Source organism: Pogona vitticeps, chromosome 15 (genome assembly GCF_051106095.1).
Source record: "Pogona vitticeps strain Pit_001003342236 chromosome 15, PviZW2.1, whole genome shotgun sequence".
NCBI lineage: Eukaryota > Metazoa > Chordata > Lepidosauria > Squamata > Agamidae > Pogona > Pogona vitticeps.
In genome coordinates, this window is record NC_135797.1 from 9,967,457 (window position 1) to 9,994,586 (window position 27,130).

General features: G+C 46.9%; 1 protein-coding gene across 1 annotated transcript in view; it reads left to right on the top strand.

Annotated features, from left to right (window-relative positions):
* Positions 1-25,753, top strand: part of SMG5 (SMG5 nonsense mediated mRNA decay factor) — a 39,960-nt gene extending 14,207 nt beyond the window's left edge. The window contains exons 8-22 of the mRNA XM_072984082.2: positions 2,159-2,284; positions 3,621-3,689; positions 5,059-5,267; positions 6,266-6,403; positions 8,033-8,746; positions 11,039-11,208; positions 12,079-12,154; positions 13,399-13,574; positions 14,657-14,815; positions 15,518-15,577; positions 16,307-16,466; positions 16,713-16,803; positions 17,425-17,499; positions 21,959-22,097; positions 24,309-25,753. Of these exons, the coding sequence (XP_072840183.2) occupies positions 2,159-2,284; positions 3,621-3,689; positions 5,059-5,267; positions 6,266-6,403; positions 8,033-8,746; positions 11,039-11,208; positions 12,079-12,154; positions 13,399-13,574; positions 14,657-14,815; positions 15,518-15,577; positions 16,307-16,466; positions 16,713-16,803; positions 17,425-17,499; positions 21,959-22,097; positions 24,309-24,392 (2,446 nt within the window). The 3' untranslated portion in view covers positions 24,393-25,753. The remainder of the gene's footprint in view (positions 1-2,158; positions 2,285-3,620; positions 3,690-5,058; positions 5,268-6,265; positions 6,404-8,032; positions 8,747-11,038; positions 11,209-12,078; positions 12,155-13,398; positions 13,575-14,656; positions 14,816-15,517; positions 15,578-16,306; positions 16,467-16,712; positions 16,804-17,424; positions 17,500-21,958; positions 22,098-24,308) is intronic.
* Positions 25,754-27,130: the final 1,377 nt, after the last annotated feature.

The following is a 27,130-nucleotide window of genomic DNA, read 5'->3' on the forward strand; positions in this document are numbered from 1 at the left end:
ATAGGCAACCTTTTGCCTGGGGGCTGCGAAGGCTGCGAAATGTTTCCACGTTGTGGGTGGTATTTATTGATTTCTTGCCCTTTGCAGACCTACTGGGGCAAAAATTGTTGGGATGTGGCTTAATCAGATGGGCCTGGGTGCTGGTTCTTCTTGTGTGGCCTGTATACGTGGCCTGCATGGTTTGAAAAGCAGATAAAACTGAACAATAAGGTTAGCAAGGGTACGTGCCATTGCAGTGGTTGAGTCAATTTCAGGCTCCCAATTTGGCCCTTAAGAATCTTTGCGTTAATTTAAAGGACCTATATATACCGTATTTTTCACTCCATAAGACGCACCTTTCCATAAGACGCACCAATTTTTTAGAAGAAGAAAACGGGAAAATATAATCTGTTTTCTTCGCTCCATAAGACGCACAGAGTTTCCACCCCCCTGTTTTGTGGGGGAAAAGTGCATCTTATGGTGCGAAAAATACGGTATATATTACAAGTTGCAAGTGAATGAAGAACGGAGGTAGTGTAATATCACAATCATCAGGCACCCTGCTTACACCCTCTCTTTTATCCCCTGATAATTATAACTGAGCTGTGCTCCTCCCCCCCTCCCCGGAAGTTGATAACCCACAAAACTGTGCACTTTGTTTTGCATGACGACCCTGGAGGGTAATGTTGTCACCACGCACGCTTAACTCCAGAGCTTTCACAATAGGGAGTTGAAGGGTCAGGATTGGATTTGGTACCACAGGTCGTGGTGGCTCTGCGGGTTAAACCGCAGAAGCCTCTGTGCTGCAAGGTCAGAAGACCAGCCATCATAAGATTGAATCCACACGACAGAGTGAGCTCCCGTCGCTTGTCCCAGCTCCTTGCCAACCTTGCAGTTCGAAAGCATGTAAATGCGAGCAGATAAATAGGTACCACCTCGGTGGGAAGGTCACAGCGTTCTGTGTCTAGTCGCACTGGCCACGTGACCACGGAAGATTGTTTTCGGACAAAACGCTGGCTCTATGGGTTGGCAACGGAGATCAGCACCACCCCCTAGAATCGGACACAACTGGACAAATTGTCAAGGGGAACCTTTACCTTTACCACATGTCCCTAAACCTATAACAGGGTCTTGGGTGCAGATATTGTTATATTGATTAAAGGAACGCAAAAAGGCAAAATCGGGTTACTAGATAAATAATTTAAAAAGCATTTTGAGACATGTTTGGCGGAAATTTGAGGACCACACGAAGAAAATAAGAGTTAACTTCACTAATAATTAACGGTCATCATAGAGTATAACATAATAGCCTACAGCAACTACATCCTCAAGTAATGGTGGCAGGAACACAGATGAACACAGCATCCTGATCTGAAGTAAGCCAGAATCAGTTTATGTAACTTGTAAGCCCCTTATAGACATTAAAGTTCCCAATTCCAGATCCTTCCATGTCTACAGCCAGCCGAGGTTTCATTCTCCTTCAAAACATCAGGAAGGCAGATGGCGTTCCTTGCCCCCTCCCGGCAGTCCAATTGGAAAGCCGTTCTCTAATTAACACTGTACTAATTTGGTCGTGAGATGGTATGGCTTGTTCTCAGGAGATAAGAGACCGTTTCACTGCTATCTTCTTGCTAGACAGAACACTATCTGCCAAAACGAAGAGGGTTTTCCCACGAACTCAGGGCGGATTCCGAGCCTCACGCCACTGCTTTTCAGTTTCCTGATATACAAATGGAAAAAAATTCAACAACAAACTGATCTCTTCAAATAATGCACCCTTGCTAACGTAATGCCAAACAGTTAACGCTTCAGGTCTGCGATGGTTCCACTACGTTGCAAATGGTATTTGGTTTTTTTAAAAATGTTTAAAGATTATACAGGCATACTCATCAGGTAGGACTGACAAAGCTCTCTTCCTCCAAAACTGGAATCGTTGCTATTTAATATGTGAAATAATCCAGATGTTCAGCAATATTTCAGTCGGCTAGCGTGTTCAGGAAGTACAGAATGACTTATGCAAAATGAGCAAGTATAAATGCATGTTCCGTTTGCTTGATTTGCACATAGAGAGGAGAGGCTTCAACTCTTCTAAGCTCTACCCCCCCCCCCCCTTTGAAACTTTGCTTAACATGGAAATTCTTACCGAGAAGATTTCTTTTTCTGTTTTGGGTCCATTTAGTATCCAGTCAGAAGTCTCCTTCGAAGGTGCCTATGGAAATCTCAAACGCTTGTATGAGAAGGCTGGCAAAATGTATCACCAGCTGAAAAAATGTGAAACCAGGAAACTCTCACCGAGTAAAAAGAGGTAAAAAAAAAAGAACAAACGTACTACATCAGTCCTGAATTTAAGAAACCTTGAAACCTGTCCACCCCTTACTTGACACATTCAGAGACTTGTATTGAAGGTTGAAGCTGAAAAATCATCAGCTGATAGTTTGTCGCTTGAGCAACTGAGCTTATTTTGAACTACCATTGTGCCTCGCTGGACGATTACCCCGCTCTATGACGAATCCGCTTAACGTTGAAGTTTTTACGATTGCTTCACGATGTTTAGATGGTTTTTTTTTTTTGCTTAGCGATGATCAGTTCCCTGCTTCGGGAATCGATTTTTCGCTTTACAATGATCAGCAAACAGCTGATCGTCGGGTTTCAAAATGGCCGTTGGCTGAAGAAAATGGCTCCCCTCTGTGTTAGGGACGGATGCCTCGCATTACAGGCACCAAAAAATGGCCGCCGTATGGAGGATCTTCGCTGGACGAGCAGGTATTCAGCCCATTGAAACGCATTGAATGGTTTTCAGTGTGTTTCAGTGGGTTTTAAAATTTCGTTTGACAGTGATTTTGCTCTACAGCGATTTCGCTGGAACGAATTAACGTTGTCAAGCGAGGCACCACTGTAGTTTGTTCAGTTGCTGCCAAGGAATGTTCAGAAGCATTTCATCAATAGTTGTAGACAAGGGGTTGGGGCGGGGGGGGATTGGATTTGGCTGGAATATCCCCCATGTTAAAGCAGAAGCGGGCAGTTTTCTGCTCTTTCAGAGGTTGTTAGACTGCAGCTGTCATAACGTCTATCCCATTAAAAAAGGCAAAGCTTTATCGCCCTATAATACTTAAAGCACTCTCTGGTTTGCTGTTTACAATTTAATTATGCAGGCGACAAATCCTAACAAGTACTTCAGTGTAACAGTTTGGAGTGCCACAGCTTGTCCGTCTGTGCCTTCAAGATACCTCTCCGTTTTAAGGTTTTGGGTGTCGTGTCCTGAAGGTGCTAGACGCTTTGGTAAGCAGAAAGCCCACGTGGCTAGACGATGCCAAATCCATTGCATCAGTTTTAAAAAAAGGTTTCTGGCAAAATTGCTTTAGGCAGCCGAAACGTCGGGGAAACTAGCTTTTCCAAAATGGGAGAACTGCTGAGAACGGAAAAATGTGTCTCTGGTGTAATTAAGCTCCGAGGGGCTGTTGCCGTGAGGGAACCAGTGACTAAAATTCATTGAATGGGCAATTCGTTGGTCTGGAGAGAGCTTCATAACCTTGTTCTGTTTCAGGGAACCCAAGGGAAGATGGGGTGAAAAGGGAATAAGCTGCAGCTTTTATGTTCGTGTTACCACAAGCTGACACTGACTTTTTCTTCCTCATTCTTAGATGCAAAGACATTAAAAGGTTACTGGTGAGTTTTATGTACCTGCAGAGTCTGCTTCAGCCAAAGAGCAGGTGAGTCTGTTCTGTTCTGACTCAGTTTTATTTCCTTATTTTTTTAAAAAAAAATTAACCCTAAGTTCAAATTAAAATATCCTGAAAGATATTTAAATGGCTTCTCAAGGAGAACACAATTTTTGAAGGAGATTGTTTATTCCCTACTAGAAGGAGTAGTTCCTATAGTTGTTCTTTTGAAAAAAAAAATCAAAAGCACGTCATTGATTTTCTTCTTCTTTGTGCCTCTGCTGCATTTTGAGATGAGTTCTTCCTTGCAGGTGACTTTAAGGCAAAGTAATTCCAAAGGGATGGCTGCCATGTTAACCTTTTGCAGTAAAACCCACAGTGTTTTGAAAAAAAAAAACACTTGAGGACAAATACATTTATTACAGCAGGCATTTTATCAGAGGAGAATCAACGCTAGTTCATAAAATGATCTGTCGGCCTTTAAAAAGAGACAGAGCTGTTTAACTGCCTTGCTCAAAACAGGTTGGGCACAACAGTGTTCTTGTTTGGCTAACGTAAATGTGATGGAGTAAACAGAGTGGTAGAGTAACACTCTGGAGAGTGGGCTTGAATCCTGTCTCCGCCATGGAAAGTCTCAGCCAGTGGGGTGGGTAGAAATGGTAAAATTGTCCCTTAAAGAGCTGACTTATCTTGGAAGCATTATTACGGGTCCTAAAAGGCTAATGTGACTTAATAGCAAACTTTTCATAAAATTTCAATACTTTATTGTCCGGCTCCCTGTTCCTCAGTCTGGGGAGGGCTATGTTCTTGGATTAAATGCAGCACCTTATGAGGGACGTGGTGGCGCTGCGGGTTAAACCCCAGAAGCCTCTGGGCTGCAAGGTCAGAAGACCAGCCGTCGTAAGATCGAATCCACACGACGGAGGGAGCTCCCGTCGCTTGTCCCAGCTCCTGCCAACCTAGCCGTTCGAAAAGCATGTAAAAATGCGAGTAGATAAATAGGTACCACCAAGGTGGGAAGGTCACGGCGTTCCGTGTCTAGTCGCGCTGGCCACATGACCACGGAAACTGTCTTTGGACAAACGCTGACTCTAGGGCTCGGAGATGGGGATGAGCATCGCGCCCTAGAGTCGGACATGACTGGGCAAATTGTCAAGGGGAACCTTTACCTATGAGGGATTTCAGTTCCTGTGGGCTTTTCCTTCAATAGTAGCCTCTGCAGATGTTCATGAGCATCTTAACATAATCTTGTTTCTTTGATCACAAGACCGCTGCTCCAGGTGAGCGGGCGCATCCTGTAGGGGACCTGTAACTTCAGGGAGGAGACCCCCCCCATTCCTGTTGCAACTTACCTGGGCTTCCTTACTCCAGTGTAATAATTCTCTCCGGATGTTGTCTCCCTGTCATCTAATGTACCCAGCTCTGCAGACTCTGAGCTGACCTGTCTCTGCCAGTCAGTCCTGGAGGATTTCAACCTCTGCCTGTTCTACTTGCCTTCGTCCCCCAATATGAGCTCTGCCAATGATGACGAAGAGGAGTGTGAAAGCGGATACTCCTTTCTGCCAGATCTCCTCATCTTCCGGATGGTCATCGTCTGCCTGATGAGCGTCCACAGCCTCAAAAGGGCAGGTAACGATGTCGCTCAGTTGGCTGGACTGCGTAGGGCAGCTTTTCTCAACCAATGCATCGGCCTCCTGCTCTGTTGAGTTGCAATTTTCAGAACTGTCTGGGGGTATCCAGAAGCTATAGTCCCGCACATCGGGAGGCCACCAGGTTAGAGAGGAGGGCTGCATCATTTTTATTGGGAACATGACTCCCAAGAAGCAAAAAGGATTCTAGAGGGTCAGAGAAGGGGAATTGCAGTGCGTAAGATACTCGTGATGTGGCGTGGGATTTGTGTTTTCACTACCACCACCAGAATTCAGCAGAAATTCTCTTGCTAGAATTCGGGTTTTAGCTGCCCCCAAAAATCCAAGATTTCTGGATTCTCACTTACTCATTGCAGAGGTTCTCTCTGCAGACAGCCAATGCGGTAGGACAGTAGAACTCATGACCTTGAGAGGTGGCGAGTGCCTCTTTCGCGGGCAGAATCCTCTGGGCTGCAAGGTCAGAAGACCAGCCGTCGTAAGATCGAATCCACGCGACGGAGTGAGCTCCCATCGCTTGTCCCAGCTCCTGCCAACCTACCAGTTTGAAATCATGTAAAAATGCGAGTAGATAAATAGGTACCACCTCGGTGGTAAAGGTCACGGCGTTCCGTGTCTAGTCGCGCTGGCCACGTGACCACGGAAACTGTCTGTGAACAAATGCTGGCTCTATGGCTTGGAGATGGGGATGAGCAGCACCCCCTAGAGTCAGACATGACTGGACTCAATGTCAAGGGGAACCTTTACCTATTTTTTTTAAAGGACAAAAATAAGTCTTGAGTATGTGAACTGTAATCCCATGAAAGTTCAGGCTGAAATAAATCTGCTTTCCTGTAAGGTGCCATGATGCTGTTGGTTTCACATTTTCATTGGCCCTCTTTTCCTCCCTGGCCTCTTGAGTCCCTTGGTCAGCTCCCCTTGCTACGATTTGTACTCACCCCCCTCAGTCTGCTTCCTCTCTCTCTCTCTATCTCTCTACAGGCTCTAAGCAGTATAGCGCAGCCATTGCGTTCACCCTAGCTCTCTTCTCCCACCTCATCAACCACGTCAATATTCGCCTCCAGGCAGAGCTAGAAGACGGCGAAAGCTCCGTTCCGGCATTTCAGGATGACGGCACAGGTAAAAAAATAGAGACTTGCCTATGATAGTCACTAAATTTGGCCATCCTGCTGGTAAGTTATTTCCCCCCCCCAACCTTTAGGGTTGAATTCTGCTTTTTGTGACTAGGAAAGCAGTACAGAGCTTGTGCTTAAGACGAACGCCAGCCATCATCTTCTAAGGATGATCCTCACTTTTTTTTTTTTTTTGGCAAAGGGCCAGCATTCACGTAGGACTTTATGCCCAAGAGCTCCTAAATACTATAGCCTTCTGAGTAAAGATGCTAAAGTCTCACCTTTGGAATCAGATTTTGAATCTCATTTTGTGTACCTATTTGAGAACCCGTGTTTTGCTATTACTGAATTAAACTAGGAGCCTCATGACGCAGTGGTTAAACTACAAAACTGCAGCCAAAACTATGTCATGTTTAATGCCTTTTTTGTTTGGGGGGGGTGCTTAAAGATGCTGAGTGCTGTCGATCTAATACAGACAGATTGCAGGCACCCCATCTAAGATAATGAGCAGAGCAGATGCCCTTTAAAAAAGCAGGTCTTACGATAACTGCATTTAGCGTCTTTGCCACCTGACTTTACAGGAGCAAAAGGTTGGGCTTTATAGGCACGAAAAACCACACGTGTCATTTTTTTCAGGAGCGACTGTAAGAACCATTACAAGCCAAGAAACTCTGCTCATGTTTGATCAGTGAGGTCTATGCTTCACATTTTTTTGCTTTTCAAGCATCCCGGATCCTGTGTTATCCTAAATGAATAACTCTTCCAAGAGTCATTCCTTGTCGAGAAAAGTTGGACTCTTGTGACTTGTCTGAATTAAGCAAAGTAGATTTTTGTTGTTGTTCATTTGTACTAATTTTGCTCTTCCGTGGTGTCTTATCAGTAGCCTACCAGCCCGTCCTGTGGTTATTTAGGACAGCTTTGTATAAAGTGCCTTCGAAACTGGCTTTTTTCCCCTGAAGATGTTTAAACTCAAAGAGTTCTGCTCTGCTCCTCCCTCTGAGGGATTAGTGCTGGGTCTGGTAATGCCAGCTTGAATTTGGAATTAATGTCCTTTGCTTAACTAGCCTGAGGAGGACCAGCAGTACATATAAGATGTTTACAGGGGTACAGTGGTGTCTCAATTTACGAACTTAATCCGTCCCAGAAGATGTTCGTTAAGTCGAAAAGTTTGTAAGTCGAATCAGCATTTCCCATAGGAATGCATCGAAAACCAATTAATCTATTCCGGCTGTCTTTTTGTTTGTATGTAGAGGCGCCGTTCGTAAGTCGAAGCATTAATTCCCATAGGAACTAATGCAGAACCGATTAATCCGTCCTCTACCACTAAGGGGAGACATTTTTTTAACCTAAGATGATTTAGGTTTTAAAAAAGGGCAGGAAAGGAGGGAGGGAACAAATACCTTTTAAACAAAGCAGCTTTAAACCAAACCAAGCACCTTTTAAACCAATTTTTACATTTTTAAATTAAAGTACCAGGCAGTCCAAAGTCCATTTCCGGCTTTCCCTGTGTTTCTGTTTTTTGTAAGTCGAAGCAAAATTTTGCGAACGGAGCTGTTTGTAAGTCGAAATGTTTGTAAGTCGGGGGGGTGGTTGTGAGTCGAGGCACCACTGTACATGTTTTTGCTCTTCTTCACAGAGGATCCAGAAGCCCGGGAACCGTTGAACGCCCTTGAGAGGGAAGCAGAGTCCGACCCGGCCGTTCGCCAACCCAGCGAGGAGCAAAGGAAGAGCGAGAGCAAAAAGGGAAAGAAATATTCGCGCCTCTCTTGCCTGCGCCGCCGCCGGCACGCCCAGAAGGTGGACGAGAGCGACCTGAGCGAGGGCTTTGACTCGGATTCCAGCCCGGATTCCACCAAGGGAAGCGACGGCTCCGAGACCGGTTCGGAGAAGAGCGACGAAGAGGCCGAGGCCGCTTTCGACGTGGAGACGGACTCTGACATGAACAGCCAGGAGTCCCGCTCGGACTTGGAGGACCTGGCGGACGAGCCGGAGACAGAGGGCGGAGGCCCCGGGCGGCCTGCAAAGAACGGGGTGAGGGAGGGTCTAGACCCGGCGGAAGGAGACGGCGATCGGCCGGTGGACTTGAAAAGCCCCGCCGTTGCCAAGACGGAGGCTCCGGAGCCTGTCGCCAACGGGCCGGGCTCCTTAGGCGCCAGCGATGCCAGCATCGCCAGCAACCTCCAAGCCATGTCGACCCAGCTCTTCCAGACCAAGCGTTGCTTCCGGTTGGCCCCCACCTTCAGCAACGTGCTCCTCAAGCCAAACTGGGAAGCGTCCGTGCAGAGAGAGGCCGCCGGCAACAAGCCTTGCGTCAATGGGGATGCGGAGAAGTCCGGCGTTCCTGAACAAGGTGAGAGAGCGTGCTTTTGTGTGTATGTGTGTGTTGGAAATTGACCATTTGTCTGTAAGTCTCAAGTCTCCAAAGGCACTGTTAACCTACAGTAGAATATAAAACTCGCGTGAGCTGCTGATGCTGGCCTGGAAGTGACACTTAAGCATTGTCAAGTTCTAAAATAATCTGATTCCTTAGTACCAGCCTGAGAAAGGTAATTTGTCTAGGACGGTGCTTTTTCATTCATTCGTACATGAGCGGGATACTCAGTGTGGTGCAGTGAATAATGTGACGGACTCAGGCTCAAGAGATCTGGGTTTGAATCAAATCAAATCAATTTATTGTCATTGTAAGTATACCCATACAGTGAAATTCACACAGGCACCCAGAGACCGGACCCAGAATCCCTACTCCACTGTGGACACTCACTGAGAGTGGAGAAAGTGCTTAAATATCTCACTTGCTTTGAAAACCCTATTAGAATTGCTGTAAATCTGTCCCAGCATGATGACCCGTAACAGTATACCGGTGGGCCAGAGAACAGAAGTAATGCTGCTGGTTAGCAGCGCTTTCAGAGCATTTACTAGGAATTTGTTTGTTCGTTTCATACGCTGCCTTTCTCCTGATAAGGGGAACCAGGGTGGCTCACAGTGTTAAAAAAATGGAATTAAAAACATAGCCGCTCAGAGTGGTATAGATTTACCAGATGAGCGGGATATAAATCAAATAAATAAATAAATAAATAAATAAATACAATAAATTATATACTAAAATACAGTTCTACTGTAATCATAATTAAAATACATTGAATGATTCAAAATAGTTTAAGCTGTAAAAACTCACCTAAAAGCCTGCATTCAGAGACTCTGTTATGATGGTTAAAAACCTGCTTCGAGGGTGGGTCTTCCACTGTTTGCAAAAGGATGGTGGGGGGAAGGAAGGGGCCAGCCTAACATCCCGAGGGAGAGCCTCCTCTGAGATTGTCGTATAGGAAGATAACGGCCCTTCGGGTACCCTGGACCCAAGCCATAGAGGGCTTCGCTGGTAATGACCAGTATGCCCAGAAACGGACTGGAAGCCAGTGCAGATGTGGAACCAGGGGTGTTCTATGCTTCCCATAACTGGCCCCAATCCGTCGGTACTCTGGCCGCTGCCTTGTGAACCAGCTGTAGGTTCTGAACAGACTTCAAGGGCAGCCCCAGGTAGAGCATGCGGCAGTAATCCAGGCGGGATGTACCGTATTTTTCGCACCATAAGACGCACTTTTCCCCCACAAAACGGGGGTGGAAAGTCTGCGTCTTATGGAGCGAAGAAAACAGATTATATTTTCCTGTTTTCTTCTCCTAAAAATTGGTGCGTCTTATGGAAAGATGCGTCTTATGGAGTGAAAAATACGGTAACTAAGGCGTGTGTCACTGTGGTCAAATCATGTGTCTCAAAGAACAGGCACACCAGTCTTAATAGTGCAGATCCATAATCCTTCAGTCCCTGAGATGGGTTTTTGTTTTTCTGGATTACAGATTCCCTTGGGAGGATGGCCCTAAATTGGCAGGTTCGGGGGTTTATCTTAAGCCAAGCTCCATCTCTTTCCTCCTGGAAGTGTTCTTTCTCTGCAGAAAGCTTGACTGGAGCTAGGCCCAGCTAAGCTCCAAAACCTTTCCATTTAGACCTTTTTTTCCCCCAGGTACATTGCATTGACGCATTGGCAAGGTGTCTGGAAGTATGTGGAATCCCAATTTTCTTCCATCTCTAGTTACCGTACCAACAGACATGATGCTCCATAGGATTGAGCTAGCAAAGAAGTTGCTTTCGCTTGTGTTTAAGGCCCAGCAAAAATTTTTACGTCGCCGAAGCTCACTTCATGTGAAATTTGCTGTTGTTATGTGTTGCCTGTAACTATACGACATTTTATTCTCAGAAAAAAAAAAGAAAGTTTTGTTTGTGCCATGATGGGAACTGGGTTTCTTGACAGAGTGATTCGTGAGGTGTAATACGTAAAATCTGAGAGCCACTGAGTAGGAGAAGCTGGTGGCCCATCCGAAGGTCAACCCTGAACTCCTACAAAAGAAGGAAGCCACCTTAGCTTGACTTTCATCACACTGTAGGTTCTGAAAGGTCTTCAAGGGCAGCCCCAGGTAGAATTCGAAGGAAAATAGCAGAACATATGTCCTTTTTTTTTTTCTTTGAGAAGACCGGTCAGTTCTCTTCCAGCCTTGAAGGAGGTTCTTTGCCGGATTCATTTCTTGCTCTTAAACAAGCTTTTTTTAATTTTATTTTTATTGTTGTTCGTCTGTTCTGGTTTTGTCCAAGATGATGCTTCCGAGTCAGAAGAAAGCGTTTCCAGTGGCAAATCTTGCAGGAATGAGCGTACTCTCCAGGAGAAACTGGGGGTCCTGACCATTGAAGGGTTGCTTCCTACCGTCAAGGTGTTCCTGGATTGGCTGAGAACAAACACTGACCTCATCCTTATGTGCGCGCAGGTGAGACTCTGTGTGTCTGTGTGTTGAGAAATTGTGCTATAGGGTTTCTTGATCTGTTTCATGGAGAACTGCGAGCCAACATTTGAGTGAGCCTTAAACTCATGCACTGAAACTGTCGCCTTTTGCCTATTTTGGTCTGCAAACGCTGCTAAAAGGAAGCGGCTTGTTTCATTTTGCTTTTTTAAAGTTATTTGCACGTCATCTGAGGCTTTCCAGGATGGAAGAGGAAGCAGCGATTAGGTGGGGAAAGGTATGTCTGTTTGAACTGTAGATATGCGAGATATATGGACTATCGGAAAAGTCCATATATTTGGCATATCTGCCGTCCAAATAAATATACAGTGGTGCCTCGCTTAGCGATTTTAATTGGTGCCAAAAAATACATCGCTATGGGAAAACATCGCTAAGCGAAACGCGTTTTCCCACAGAGATGCATTGAAAACCGGATAATCCGCTCCAATGGGAACGGATTGCTGTCCTTAAATGAAAATCGCCATAGGAAAAATCGTTAAATAATCGTTAATCTGTAAGGATTGGGAAACTAGAGGCAGTTGGACTACAGCTCCCATCATTCCTCACCTGTGCCGTCAGGTCTATTGTGGGTTGCATAGATACACAAGGTTTTTTTGTGTGTGTCACCTGTTCCTTTTGGTGTCAGTGCTCTGTTAGAAATCAGCTCCTTCAAGTCTGAGGTTATTCTGTTTTGTCTTTATAGCGCTACGTAGCAAAGTTAAGTATTGATGACTGGTCCAAAGCTTTCTAGGGAACTTCATGGCCAGCCGGCAATTTCAACCTCTGTTTGATGCTCTCCCAGTCCAGTTCCTGTTTATACTCCGCTTTCATTTGTTTTTTGGTGTTTTCTCCCTGCAGAGTTCTCAAAGTTTGTGGAACAGGCTGTCTGTCCTTCTCAACCTTCTTCCTTCCGCGGGAGACCTGCAGGACTCTGGTAATGCGATGATAAAATCCTGCTTCTTGTTGCTTCCTCCTCTCCAGCCACCTTTGCAGCTGAAGCATACCTGTTGGTGGTGGTTGTGGGTTTTTCGGGCTCTTTGGTTGTGTTCTGAAGGTTGTTCTTCCTAACGTTTCGCCCGTCTCTGTGGCCGGCCTCTTCCGAGGACAGCACTCTGTGCTCTGGTGTAGTTGGCTTGGGAGTGGAGTATTTATGGCTGTGAGATGGGCTTTTGTATCTTTTTGTAGATGGGTGTTTAGTGTGTCTTATTGTGGGTGTATTGTTTATTTATTTATTTATTTATTGGACTTATATACCGCCCCATAGCACTACAAGCACTCTCCGGGCGGTTTACAATTTTTAATTATACAGGCTACACATTGCCCCCCCAGCAAGCTGGGTACTCATTTTACCGACCTCGGAAGGATGGAAGGCTGAGTCAACCTTGAGCAGGCTACCTGGGATTTGAACCCCAGGTCGTGAGCACAGTTTTAGCTGCAGTACAGCGTTTTAACCACTGCGCCACGAGGCTCATTGTTGTGATAAGGAGGAGAGATTATCTGTCACTGTGGTTGATGGGTGTCATTAGCTGGTCTTTTGTGTGTAGTGATCCCCGGTCCTTGTGGCTGGGTAGAGTTCATTGACCTTTTGCACGTGTCCAGGGATCACTACACACAAGTGTCTTAAAGATGCCCGCACATCCTCCTGCACCCTAGCCCCTGTTCCATTAAGCTAACACAAAGCTTTCAAACACAAATTCTTAATACATTTTTTGGAGAGTGGTGTGGATGGCTCGCTCACCCCTGCTTAAACTGTTGGGTCGTTTGAACTTAAGGAGGGAGGTTTCTCGAAAGGGCCCTTGTATAGCTCATGGAAAAGATTGGGTTGCAAAAGATAGAAGAAGAACATGAGAAACTGCTTTATCTCGAGCCAAACTATTCCTCTAGCTTGGATGAGCAGGTGATTTTTGGGAGAGGCCTGCCAGCCCTGTGTGGGCATTCACGTGGGACCTTCTGCAGGAGCTGGTGGTCTGGAACAAACAGCCGGGGGGGGGGGGATTGGATCTTGCAGGAGCGTGAAGGGGCTTCTCTTTGACATGCCAGAGAGAAACAGAGTGGGTGACGAAGAAGGGGGGGGGTGTTCATGGCCCCAGAAGCACAAGCAGAGATTATGACCGTGGGCGCTTCTCGGTGGCCCACGTCCATTAAGGTGCTCCCGTGTCCCCATCGTGGCCATTGCAGGGCTGTCGCTGTGCCAGGAGGTGAAAAGCCTCCTGCCCGGGTGCGAACGTCCGGAGCTGAACGGCGGCTTGCTTCTGCCGGAAGATGTGGCCCTCCGTAATCTCCCTCCGCTGAAGAACGCTCACAAGAAGTTCAACTTCGAGCAGGACAGGCCGGTCCTCACGGAAGTGGAGGAGGTGAGAGGGGGGGGGGTCATCAAAATTGTGTGTCTGTCTTTTGAGATAGTCGGGAAAGCCACTGCTTTATGGGGAGGTAAGCAGTACCTGGAAAAGACCCTGATGTTGGGAAAGTGTGAAGGCAAGAGGAAGAGAAGGGGACGACAGAGGACGAGAGGGTTGGACAGTGTCATAGAAACGACCAGCATGAATTCAACCCAACTCCGGGAGGCAGTGGAAGACAGGAGGGCCTGGCGTGCTCTAGTCCGTGGAGTCACAAAGAGTCGGGCATGACTTAACAACTAAACAACAACAAAGCAGTACATGAGCGTGGGAAACTATTGTTCCACTACTTAGAGCAGGACGGGCATGGGTCCACCCCGCCAGAACATTTTAAGGGCCCCTGTGTTCAAATACCACGTTTGATCCGAGAGAGAGAGAGAGAGAGAAAATTTCTGTTCCTCTGCTTCTCCGGACTCGGCAGTTCTAAAGCCATTCTCATTGTTCTAGCAAAAAAAAGAGATGGGGATTAAACCAGGAAAGTTGTTAAAATGTCTGGTCCCTTCGGAGTCTAAATGTTTTCCCTGGAAATCTTGGGGCCCAGAAGGTTGGTCCACAAGAGTTTGCCTGCCCCGATGTGGAAAAAAAAAGGGTCACTCTGCCAGAATGTGATACGGTTTGTGTTTACAATGCTTGGGGGTGGTTTTTTTAAAAAAATTGAATGTTTCTCTCAAACGTTCACAGTGCTTCACACACAAGATACCAAAGAAGAGGTAAAGTGGATGTTCTTTATTATTTCGCTGCTCTTTAGGGGGAGGAAAGAGCAGGTGCGAGTGCGAATCCTGAGCATCCTTGAATAAATTCCTCTTACTTTACTGTCCCCTGCCCCCCCCCCCGAGCCAGCCAGTGGCAAATTGCAGATTATAATGAGAGGTCCGGGTTTCTCTGCCCACCCTTCGCCCGGCTTCTGTTTTGGCTCAAGACCACCTTCTCCACAGCACATGGCACCCTTTGCTCGGGTCTGTCCCGATGCTTCTCTCTCTCCCCCCCCCGTCCCCCCCTTGCCTGAATGTGACCTCCCATCCTTTTCTCTCTCTCTGCAGTCCGTGGTTCGCATCTGTTGCATCCGGAGTTTTGGTCACTTCATTACCCGCTTGCAAGGCAGCATCTTGCAGTTCAATCCGGAGGTTGGCATCTTCATCAGCATTGCCCAGTCGGAACAAGACGGCTTGCTTCAGCAGGCCCAGGCGCAGTTCCGCATGGTGAGCTTTGGGGCAGAGGGTGTGTAGGTGTGTGTGTGGGAGGGATGCAGGGCTGGTACATGTTTTCAGCCAGACATGGGGTCCCTTGCTCTCCTTTCTGTGGCTTCTGATCCCTTTTCAGCCGATCCCGGTCCGTACCATGCAACAGTGAAACAGACACTGGTACATCCAACAGCTCGTCTTATACGCAGAAGTAAGCTGAAGAGAGAAAAAACAAGTGGAGGGGAAAGCAGGGATCAAATTGATCCTGCAGGGCTTTGATCTCTGCTTTCCCCTCCACTTGCTATGCCTTAGCAAAAGGAAACAGGGATCAAATCGCTGCAGGATGGCTTTGATCCTTGCTTTCCCCTCTGCTTCTAAGTCCTATGGGGCTTAGCAAGTGTAGGGAGAAAGGATCAAAGCAATCCCATGGTTGTATAAGGGGGAAAGGGATGAAAACAATCATTCAGTCACAGGATTGCTTTGATCCCTTTCCCCCTCCTTTTGCTAAGCCCTGTGGGGCTTAGCACGGAGGGGGGGGAAGGGATCAAAGTGATCTTGCAGTGCTTTGATCCCTTTCCCCCTACACTTGCTAAGCCCCACTTAGATTTCTTAATTTTGGGTTAGAAAATGGGAGGGTGTCTTATACACGGAAAAATACGATAAGCTTGCTCCACTTTCGAAATAACAATCCTAATTTGCCCTGCAATTTCTCCTTCCTAGGCTGCGGAAGAAGCTCGCCGGAACAGGCTTATGAGAGATATGGCCCAGCTTCGGCTGCAGGTATGAATGATAGCACGGGTGGGGGGGGCAAGGTGGGGGGGACAGATGGGGGAAACATGGAGACCTCCACGTAGCCAGGGGGAGATGGCTGACGTAACTTGCAAGGCACCGTCTGCATGGCGTATCTTGTCCCATAATAGCAGATGCTGGCGTAAAGCTTGCCAGAGATTCTAGGTTGCTGAAGCCAGTGTTGTGAAGCTGTCCGAATACAGAATCAGACCGTGGATTCATCAAGTCCAAGACTCTGTGTTTAAAGTGATAGCCTTCAGGAGTTTCAGGCAGGGATTTCCCCCCCTCTTTCACTGCCTGGAAATGGCTGGTGATCAAACCTGGACTTTTACTTATTATTATCATTATTGTTGTGCTTATTTTGCATTAAGCTTGTCGTAGTTTGGGAACCTCGTGTCTGTCTCCAAATAGTAGCCAAACTCGAATTCCCGTCACCTTCAGCCAACATAGGCGATGGTTTAGGAGTACTCCTAAAAAATCCTCATTAAGAGAGGCGCAGGTTCCCATCTGGTGTAGGATCGGAGTGGGCAGATAATATACCGCTAGATGGCTTGGTTGTCCTGACTCAGTGGAAGGTGGCTTGTATGTTTGAACGAAACAAATTGTCTTTGCGAGCAGCTGCTTCGTAAGAGGGAGATGCAGGCCGTCGAGACAATTGCTCGGCGCATCTTCCTTAAAGACCTCGTGTCCTCCTCCTCTGTTCTTTCTTTTTTTTTAAAGCTGGAGGTGTCGCAGCTGGAAGGGAGCCTGCAGCAGCCCAAAGCACAGTGCGTGATGTCCCCTTACCTGGTTCCAGATACCCAGGCCCTTTGCCAGCATCTCTCAACCATCCGGCAGCTGGCAGCCAGTGGCAGATTCATTGTTATCATTCCCCGGACAGGTAGGCAGACCTGTTGGCTTGCGTTCCCAGGGCCGGCTGGACCAAACGCCAAATGGGCCGGTGTGCAGCCACAGTGCCTTGTCGAATTCGTACTGTAGAGCGCTCTTTTCTTCTTCCATCAGCAGTCCTGGTTTTTACCTCCTGGTGGGGATGTTTGGGGAGGAAAGGATTGGAATCACCAGGGATCGGGACCGCTAGAGGAAACCGCAGATGTGTAACTCCTGGCTTTTTCTCCCCCTCCATTAGTAATTGATGGCTTAGATTTCCTGAAGAAAGAGAACGCAGGCGCTCGGGACAGTATCCGATATTTAGAGGCAGAATTTAAAAAGGGAAACAGGTAAGTTTGGTGTTTCTTATCCCCGCTTAGAAGTCTTCTGGAATGAAAGGGTGCATCTTACATGTCATGTCAGAGCAAAATAGTGCAGGCGAAAAGTTTTCCTTTAGATGTTTTGTTTTAGATTATATTGTACTGAGAGAGAGAGAGAGAGAGAGACACACACACACAGAGACGTGCAAAGTGTTGCATTTACTTCCCACTTTGTAAGACAGGTGTGCACATAGGTACTGGTTTTTGAACCAGAAACGCAGATTTGTGGCTTGATGGTGCATCTGAAATTTCGTGGGATGCTTCAGTTTTCTGAAACTGTTGTGCCACAAACAAGACGAGTCGTCTGGGGCCCTGGTTCACCCCCCAAAATACCTCACTTTTAAAAAGCTCCAGTAAATAGTGGCGAGGGAGATACCCTACGGAGGTCAAAAAGCACCCGGGTTATGCGTGAGGGCGTACTTTGCTCTTCCCTGCTTGAGCATCTCTCTGTGAAAGAAAAGTACTCCTCCAGCAGCTCCCTCTGAGATGAGGGATGCAAAAACAGCTTTCAAAATCCTTGGCAGCTGCAGGCCTTTGGATTTTATTCAGTTACCTTCCCTGGCCTCAGTGAATCTGATCTTCCATCTCCAGATACATCCGTTGCCAGAAAGAAGCCGGGAAAAGTTTTGAGAGACATAAGCTGAAGAGGCAAGATTTAGATGCTTGGTGAGTAACGCGGCTCATTTCTGTACGAGCCTTTAGCAACGTTTTGTATTTATTTCATTTACATAACTTTTCGCCAAAGTTTGTAATGTTATTTTTTTGGGGGGAGCTAGACTCCTTGAATCTTCCGGTCATTGTGGGGAAATAAACTCTTAAAATACCAACCTCTGCTTTTTCCCCACCATCACAGAGGGCAGGATTCAGAATACAGTGGTGCCTCGCTTAACGATTGCTTTGTACAACGAAAAATTCACTTAACGATGGCTTTTTCGGAGCGATCTTGCGCTTCACTTAACGATTTTCCCTATGGGCGAATTTCGCTTAACGATTTCGGGACCATGCTTCACTTAATGATGACAGTTTTAGATCCCCTTGTTTCGCTTAACGTTTTTTTACAGCCCCGTTTTTGCTATTTTTAAAATATTCTAAAATGTTTAAAAATGTTTAAAATGCTTGGAATCGTTAGTGCACCTAATAAAACCTTCGTTAACTTAATTTGGCTTTGTTCTGAGTCTTTTTGATCTTTTTGTGAATTTTTCACCCCCACTGAAATAGGCTTCAATGCATTTCAATGGGTTTCGCTTAACGTTTTTTCCTATGGGGATTTTCGCTTAAAGATGGTAATCCATTCCAATTGGAACAGATTATCCGGTTTTCAATGCATCTCTATGGAAAATGGTGTTTCGCTTAACAATGTTTTCACATAGCGATTTTTTTTTGGAACCAATTAAAATCGTTAAGCGAGGCACCACTGTACCCTCCTTTCTCCTTGACTTTTTGTGTTTCCGTATGCGCTGCGTCTTCGATTTCATAGTGCACTGCCAGCGCTCATTCAAGCCCACCTTTCGCAGAAAGAAGGAGAGACTTTAGAAAAGGACCTGCCACTAGAGAAAAGGGGGAAAAAAGGAGAGGAAAAAACTGAATGTCCGCATGCTGATTTCAGTGGAATGCTGTAAACGTTGTGGGCTTTCTGCAGTGTGTTTATCCAATTGTAGAGAGACAACTCTCTCTGTTATATTTCACGCTTTCCTGAGAAAAGCCTCTGGTCTCATTTTGAAAGCCTTTCAGGATGCAATTTCACAGCTTCCCTTAGTTCCGGTTGTTTAAGTGAGGTGTTACGCATTATCCATTGAGCTACTTATGAAAACGATCCGGAAACCCCAGCCATGGCAGAATGTGGCAGACATAAGAACTACAGTTGTTGTTTTTGTTTAGTTTAGTCCGACTCTTGGTGACCCCATGGACCAGAGCACGCCAGGCCCTCCTGTCTTCCCACTGCCTCCCGGAGTCGGGTCAAATTCACGTTGGTCGCTTTGATGACCCTGTCCATCCATCTCGTCCTCTGTCGTCCCCTTTTCCTCTTGCCTTCACACTTTCCCAACATCAGGGTCTTTTCCAGGGTCTCTTCTCTTCTCATGGGATGGCCAAAGTGTTGGAGCCTCAGCTTCAGGATCTGTCCTTCCAGTGAGCACTCAGGGTTTATTTCCTTCAGAACGGAGGTGTTTGATCTCCTTGCAGTCCAGGGGACTCTCAAGAGTCTCCTCCAGCACCACAATACTACAGTAGAACCCTTTATTTCCACGGAGGATCGGTTCCAACCCACCCACCCCCCGTTGTTGAAAACCCGTGGATAAGAGTGAACTCCATACATAGCATGGTTTCTGGCTCCCTCTAGCGGAGATTTCAGATAACTACATCGCAAAAATATGTATTTCTAGGATTTAAGGAACTAGATTTGGTGGACAGAGTGCCTGAAGAACTTTGGATAGAGGCTCGTAACATTGTCCAGGAGGCAGCAACAAAAACCATCCCAAAGAAAAGGAAATGCAAGAAAGCAAAGTGGCTGTCCAACGAGGCCTTAGAAATAGCAGAGAGGAGAAGGGAAGCAAAATGCAAGGGAGATAGGGAAAGTTACAGAAAATTGAATGCAGACTTCCAGAGAATAGCAAGGAGAGACAAGAGGGCCTTCTTAAATGAACAATGCAAAGAAATAGAGGAAGATAACAGAAAAGGAAAGACCAGAGATCTGTTCAGGAAAATTGGAGATATTAGAGGAACATTTTGCGCAAAGATGAACATGATAAAAGACAAAAATGGGAGGGACCTAACAGAAGCAGAAGATGTCAAGAAGAGGTGGCAAGAATACACAGAGGAATTGTATCAGAAAGATTTGGATATCCCGGACAACCCAGACAATGTAGTTGCTGACCTTGAGCCAGACATCCTGGAGAGCGAAGTCAAGTGGGCCTTAGAAAGCCTGGCTAACAACAAGGCCAGTGGAGGTGATGGCATTCCAGTTGAACTATTTAAAATCTTGAAAGATGATGCTGTTAAGGTGCTACATTCAATATGCCAGCAAGTTTGGAAAACTCAACAGTGGCCAGAGGATTGGAAAAGATCAGTCTACATCCCAATCCCAAAGAAAGGCAGTGCCAAAGAATGCTCCAACTACCGTACAATTGCACTCATTTCGCACGCTAGCAAGGTTATGCTCAAAATCCTGCAAGGTAGGCTTCAGCAGTATGTGGACCGAGAACTCCCAGAAGTACAAGCTGGATTCCGAAGAGGCAGAGGAACTCGAGACCAAATTGCTAACTTGCGCTGGATTATGGAGAAAGCCAGAGAGTTCCAGAAAAATACCTACTTCTGCTTCATTGACTATGCAAAAGCCTTTGACTGTGTGGACCACAGCAAACTATGGCAAGTTCTTAAAGAAATGGGAGTGCCTGACCACTTTATCTGTCTCCTGAGAAACCTATATGTGGGACAGGAAGCAACAGTTAGAACTGGTCATGGAACAACTGAGTGGTTCAAAATTGGGAAAGGAGTACGGCAAGGCTGTATATTGTCCCCCAGCTTATTTAACTTATATGCAGAATACATCATGCGGAAGGCTGGACTGGAAGAAACCCAAGCCGGAATTAAGATTGCCGGAAGAAATATCAACAACCTCCGATATGCAGATGATACCACTCTGATGGCAGAAAGTGAGGAGGAATTAAAGAACCTTGTAATGAGAGTGAAAGAGGAGAGTGCAAAAAACGGTCTGAAACTCAACATCAAAAAAACTAAGATCATGGCCACTGGTCCCATCACCTCCTGGGAAATAGAAGGGGAAGATATGGAGGCAGTGTCAAATTTTATCTTCCTGGGCTCCATGATTACTTCAGATGGAGACAGCAGCCCTGAAATTAAAAGACGCCTTCTTCTTGGGAGGAAAGCGATGACAAATCTTGACAGCATCTTGAAAAGCAGAGACATCACCTTGCCGACAAAAGTCCGAATAGTCAAAGCTATGGTTTTTCCTGTCGTGATGTATGGAAGTGAGAGCTGGACCATAAAGAAAGCAGACCGCAGAAGAATTGATGCCTTTGAATTGTGGTGCTGGAGGAGGCTCTTGAGAATCCCCTGGACTGCAAGGAGAACAAACCTATCAATACTAAAGGAAATCAACCCTGAGTGCTCACTGGAAGGACAGATCCTGAAGCTGAGGCTCCAGTACTTTGGCCATCTCATGAGAAGAAAAGAGTCCTTGGAAAAAACCTTGATGTTAGGAAGGTGTGATGGCAAGAGGAGAAGGGGACGACCGAGGAGGAGATGGCTGGACAGTGTCTGTGAAGCAACCAACATGAACCTGACACAACTCCGGGAGGCAGTAGAAGACAGAAGGGCCTGGCGTGCTCTGGTCCATGGGGTCACGAAGAGTCGGACACGACTAAACGACTAAACACACACACAGGATTTTTCTTTTAATATTTTCAGTTAGATTCCTATTTTGTCAGTTTCGCGGAAGGTGAGCTTCGGAGTCCTGGTTGATTCTGAGACTCAAGACAACACCAGAGGGGCAAGGCCAGTGGGTCCCTCTCTTTAAGTGTGTTCAGGACAGCAGGACTCAATAACATCCGTGGCAGGCTTAGGGCAAGAGAGTGGACCTTGGTCATCCTTGTCGTGGGATGACCTTCCTGTGGAGGCGCAGCACCAGCACAGACCATAGACCCAAGTCATTTTAAAATTAGCTGGTCCTGTGCAGGGAACAAACCTAACCGTTCTGAAGGAAATCAACCCTGAGTGCTCCCTGGAAGGACAGATCCTGAAGCTGAGGCTCCAATCCTTTGGCCATCCCATGAGAAGAGAAGATTCCCTGGAAAAGACCCTGATGTTGGGAAAGTGTGAAGGCAAGAGGAGAAGGGGACGAGAGAGGACGAGATGGTTGGATGAATTTGACCCAACTCCGGGAGGCCATGGAAGACAGGAGGACCTGGCGTGCTCTGGTCCATGGGGTCACAAAGAGTCGGACACAACTGAACAACTGAACAACAAGTGCAGGATTGTCCCATTGGTCTGGGTCACAATGTTTGGAGTAGTTATTGCCTTAATTATTTTACTTAACTATATTTGTACACCACCCGGTTTTGCTGTCTGTGGTCTTTGCTGCGCTCTAATAAATGAATCACCTCAATAGGAACCTCTATAAGATCCTGGACAGCTGCAAACAGCTGACAGCCTCTCAGGGAGGTACCGAAGACGATACGTCGGGGATGGTGACTATTATCACCGGTTTTCAGCTGGATGACCCCGGCAAACTTTCTGCACCGATGCAGGTGAGTATCTGAAGCAACAGAATGGGTTGGGGGTGTTTCTGACCGTATCCGAGCTGTCTTTCTTTGCTTCGGACGAGAGAGGGGCACGAAGCAAACCACCAAGTAAAAGAAAAATTAAAAACTCCATGATTGGGGCCATTCCGTGGTGCGTATTGGGGTGCTTTGCGGGAGTGGACCATGCCTGCCCGGAATGAAATGAAACACCGAACTTTTATCCGCATTAGCAGTTTATGTCTGGGCTGTAACTCGTACGTCTCAAATGCAAGATTTGCCAAACTTGGCAAGGGTGGGGAGGAGAGTCCGCACCAAAGTCGGCCCAAGTTTGGCAAAGAATGGATTTGGAAGGTCCAAGTTATAGCCTCACCCAAAAACAGGTGTCCCCCTCCAGGAAAGTGCTCTTTAGCCAGACACAATTTTGGCATCTCTAAACACACGGGGGGGGGGGTGGTGGCCATTCTGCTGCTCCCAGAAGTCCCGAATCGCATGAACCATCGAAACGATTCATTTTGGCAGAATGTTTGTGGCTTGTCGTTTGTGAACAGCAACAAACGATGAACCATCCCAAACGGATGTTTTCCCGGTTTGCGTCCATCTCTAATTTGGACCATGTGATGCTTCAACAGGAGGTAACTAAATTAACCTGTTGTTCATGCTTGGTAAAAATGAGTTAGCTGGAGTGAAGTGTTTAGCTCCTTCCTTCTTTTATCCTGGTGGAGGAATGTCACTATTCTGTGCCGTTAAAAAGTTTAAAGCTATTAGCTATGCATTTGTTTCAATTTAACAATTCATTTAATATTGTTTTAACACTGCAAATTATTGTATTATTCTTGCATCTGTTTTTAAATGCGTTTGTAAGTTGCGTTGCACCTCACAAACTATACCTCGTTGCCCAAAGATGTACGTTAAGTGATAGAGGGAAGAACTTGATACAGTGGTGCCTCTCAAGACGATGTTAATTCATTCCGCGAAAATTGCTGTCTTATGAAAACATTGTCTGGCGAAACAAAAAAGCCCATTGAAATGCATTGAAACCGGTTCAGTGCATTCCAATGGGCTGAAAACTCACTGTCCAGCGAAGATCCTCCATAGGGGCGGCCATTTTTGCTGCCTGTAAAGCGGGGAATCCGTCCTGAAAACACAGCGGGGAGCCATTTTGCACAGCGGGCGGCCATTTTAGAACTGCCAATCAGCTGTTTCTGAATCGTTTAGCGAAAAATCGGTTCCCGAAGCAGGGGACCGATCATCGTTAAGTGAAATTTCCCCATAGGAACATCTTTTTGCGATCACTTTTGTGATCGCAGAACTTCATGGTAAAGCAGCTTCGTCGTTTAACGAGGCGATCGTTAAGCGATGCGCCACTGTACTCAATTGGGAGGCCTAGCATGCTATTCGTTAAGAAAGAAATCTCAATTTCTGCTGATATTGCAATGGTGTGGGAGACAGAGGGGTGGATCATGCTTCCTGGGATTCACATTTCTTGCACTGCAACCCCCAGAATGCTCTAGGAATTACCCCAGCCAGAATGCTTGGAACTGCCAGCAAGAAATCCAAGTCCGAAGAGGGGTTCTTTTTGGTCACATGCACGCAGGCCTTGGTGGCACTTCTCAGCGACGACCATTTACACTCCAGAAAATGGTTGTGAGTGGCTAAGGTCCAGATGTCATTGAAGCGACCAACATGAATTTGACCCGACTCCAGGAGGACATGGAAGACAGGAGGGCCTGGCGTGCTCTGGTCCATGGGGTCACAAAGAGTCGGACACGACTAAACGACTAAACAACAACAAAAAGGTCCAGGTACCAGGCAGGGGATTAGGGGCCTGGTAGTCTCTCTGCGCATTAGACTCTACAAAAGGTGTATCTCAAAAAACTGCCAGCCCATAGTCCCTTATAGCGCCCTTGGAGCTGAGCCATTCCCAGCTGTTTTCTCCTCCTTGAGTCTTACGAAAGCTCACATGGGTCATGAAAAACCCCTCTGCGGACTTAGATTTTGTCCTTTTCAGCTCCCAGAATTCTGGCCGGGACAGTTCCTGATAAATTTTGGAGGCTGCAGTTCAAGAAATCCAAAAGATCCCGTACCTACCTGGGAATAAATTGCCGAGTTACTTTCAGAAGACTAAATACTGGGGTTAGAAAGATCTGTGATAAGGGGCGATGAGGATGATGGGAGCTCCTGTTCAATCTTGAGATTCTTGCTCTCTTCTTTCCCCAGTCGGCGCTCCAAGCCGCCGCCAGTGCCAGCGTTGAAATAAAAAACGTCCTGGACTTCTACAAGCAGTGGAAGGAAATGGGTTGAGGAGGGAGAAAAAGCCGCTGGGTTGGTTGAAGCTCTTGTCTCCCCATCTTTGGGACATGCAGCGTTGGAATGAAAGGCGTCGAATCACGGGCGATGGATGGACACGAAGCAGCCGCCACAGCAAAAACCCACCCAAAAAAACCACACACCAAATCACCGGGGCGTGTTTGCCAAAGGCACGCGCAGGTGTGGACAAGCACCCCCCCCCCCGCCCTCATCTCCCCTGTTCCAGGACAGGTGATGTCTGCGGGCAGGGAAGAGAGACGGATCTCAGCCAGACCATCAAGGAGAGGCGATCTCCTTTCTCCCTGCTGCGACGAGGGGGCAGACAAGGCTGGCCGGTGGGAAGGGGTGCCATTCATCTACATACAAAAAAAAAGCTTGCTTGGTCTCATTTTCCAGAAATCCGCAGGCAGGTGTGTTTTGTTTTGTTTTTTTAACGTCTGCGCTTGAAACGAAATGGGGGGAAGAAAATGTCGAGTGGTCTGGCACCGTATCCACCCTACAGGAACGAGGATCCAAAAAAGCCGGTGAGCCCAAAGGAAAGCGACAAGAAAACCAGATTTTCTGTTAAGAGGCTCTTGTGGAATCTGGTGGTGGGGAAGTGGACGTATAATCTTTTTTATTGTGTGTGTGTGAGGTTTTTGTCCCCCCCCCTTTTTTTTTTTGTTTTGAATGCATTCGCTGAACTCTTCTCTAAATTCCTAGTGTAGAGGGCACATTTTCTGGATCTCCGGATGTTGGGAAAAGATACGAAGGTGGCAAGGAGCAATCATCTGACGTGGCTCTTTTTATAAGGTGTTTTAATACGGAAACATTATTTATTTCCTTTTTCCTTCTGGAGAAGGGCGGGAAGAGTTACCTGTTTAGAAAAAGGAAGGAAATTATTATCTCTCCCCTACTTCCCTTCTGTTGTCATGCCTTATTTCTATCTCTCTTTCTCTCTCCCCAAACCCTCATTTTGGATCCTCTTTTCTTTTTGCATAAATTGTCATTTTTGTGTGACTGTTCATAGGCTTAGCACAGCTCCTCCGGCGTCTTAAAAAGGCCGTCCCTTCCCTGTTCATCCTTCCGTTTTTCCTGCCACCTGCTGATTTCGATTTAGTCTTTACTGTGAAAACAGAGGGACATGTGCCCTGGGGGGGGGGACTTTGAAGCAGTTTTCATGGTTTAGAAGGAAGGTGAGGGAGGCTTGCCTTTCTCAAAATGCGTTGGAGAGGATTTAAAAAAAAAAACTAGCTTGCAGGATAGGAAAGGAGCACTCCTTCCCCCCCCCCCCAAGTATTCCTTTGCAACTTAACATCCAGAAAGGGCGAATAAGGCCAGCTAACATTCTGGAACGGCTTCTCCCCATGCTCTGCTTCCAGCCCTCTGTTCGCTAGTGCCAACGTCTTATTAAAAGTTCACCCGGGAAAGGATTTAAAAGTGGGGAACACGTTGGTCAGCCTTGAAAAGGGGCCCAATCCACCTGAGTGCCTTGAGCACTCAGGCCCGGGTGGGGGGGGGTCTGACGTTTCCTCTTTGATTCCTCTCGCCTGCCTTGGTTTTTAGCCACCCTGATATGATACTTGGAGAGGTTTATTCCCCCCCCCCTTTCCCACGTAGAGTAGGTCTTACATTTCAGTCCCGTCCAGTCCCCTCCAGTCAGGGGGAAAGGGTTGATTTGCCACTCAGTGCATTTTGCTGCCTTTCCGAAAATGAGCCCTTTTGACCTTCCCCCATCCAGTTTACTCCGGGCAGCAATGCCGGGGCTGTTCAGCTGCTCTTCCAGCGCTGCCGTCTTCTGCAGAGGGGATCTGCGGAGTTGGCACTGGCCTGTACGTCCCTTGATTGCTTCTGAATTGGCTCGCCTTTCTGCTTTCATTTCAGCAGGGTGCTAAACGGAGCCCGCTTCCCTTTTGCGCCGCGCATCTCTGTGTTTGCCTCTCCTTGCTGCGGCTCGCGGTCCTTTTACAAAACGGCATCCCCCGATGTTCTCAGAAACGGGTCAAGCTGTCCGCGGTGGAAAAGCTCTGGTATTTCAAAACCACACGCTTCCCCCCCAAAAAAAAGTTTTACAGGTATGGATCGCCCTATTTTAAAAATAAGGCTGAGATTATACCCACATGGGGGTACGATGCTTGGAGAGCGTCGGATCCAACAGTGTGGAGAGGAAGGTTCTGAAGAACCCGCGCCAGCCAGGGTGTGCCCCCTCCAGAAAGATCTGCCTATCCACAAGGTGAAAGTCTCCAGGCAAGGAGTCGTGGAGGAGGAAGGAGCAGAATCCTAAAGGAGTGGATTTAAGTTTAAGCTGTTTTAGCCCCGGAGGTGGGGTGGGGAGCAGATTGAAAAAAAAAGTCTTACACAGAATGCTCTCTTAGAAAGGAAACAGGGTGTGCGTGTAGGTCTCTTGCAACTGATAAACTACAAACGGGGAAGTTACCTTGCCATAATAAATGTTGGCAGATTCGAGCTTTTTAAATATATATATATCTTGGAAAGAGGCTGAGTGTCGTGAGTGTACCATTCTGAATGTTTTGTCTTCTGTGCAACACGGGGTTAGGCAGATGGCCTTTGGCAGAGTTGGGGGGGGGAATCCGTGTAAGGTCCAGATCGGGGCATGGACTATGGTGTGCAAAGACTGCCGATAGCCACTTCTGCTTAAACATGGAGCTGAACGATCGTCGTTGATGGACGTTTGGGAGGACCGTCCTCCACAGCACAAGAGAGACAATCGTCGTTTCTGTTTGATGTAGCCT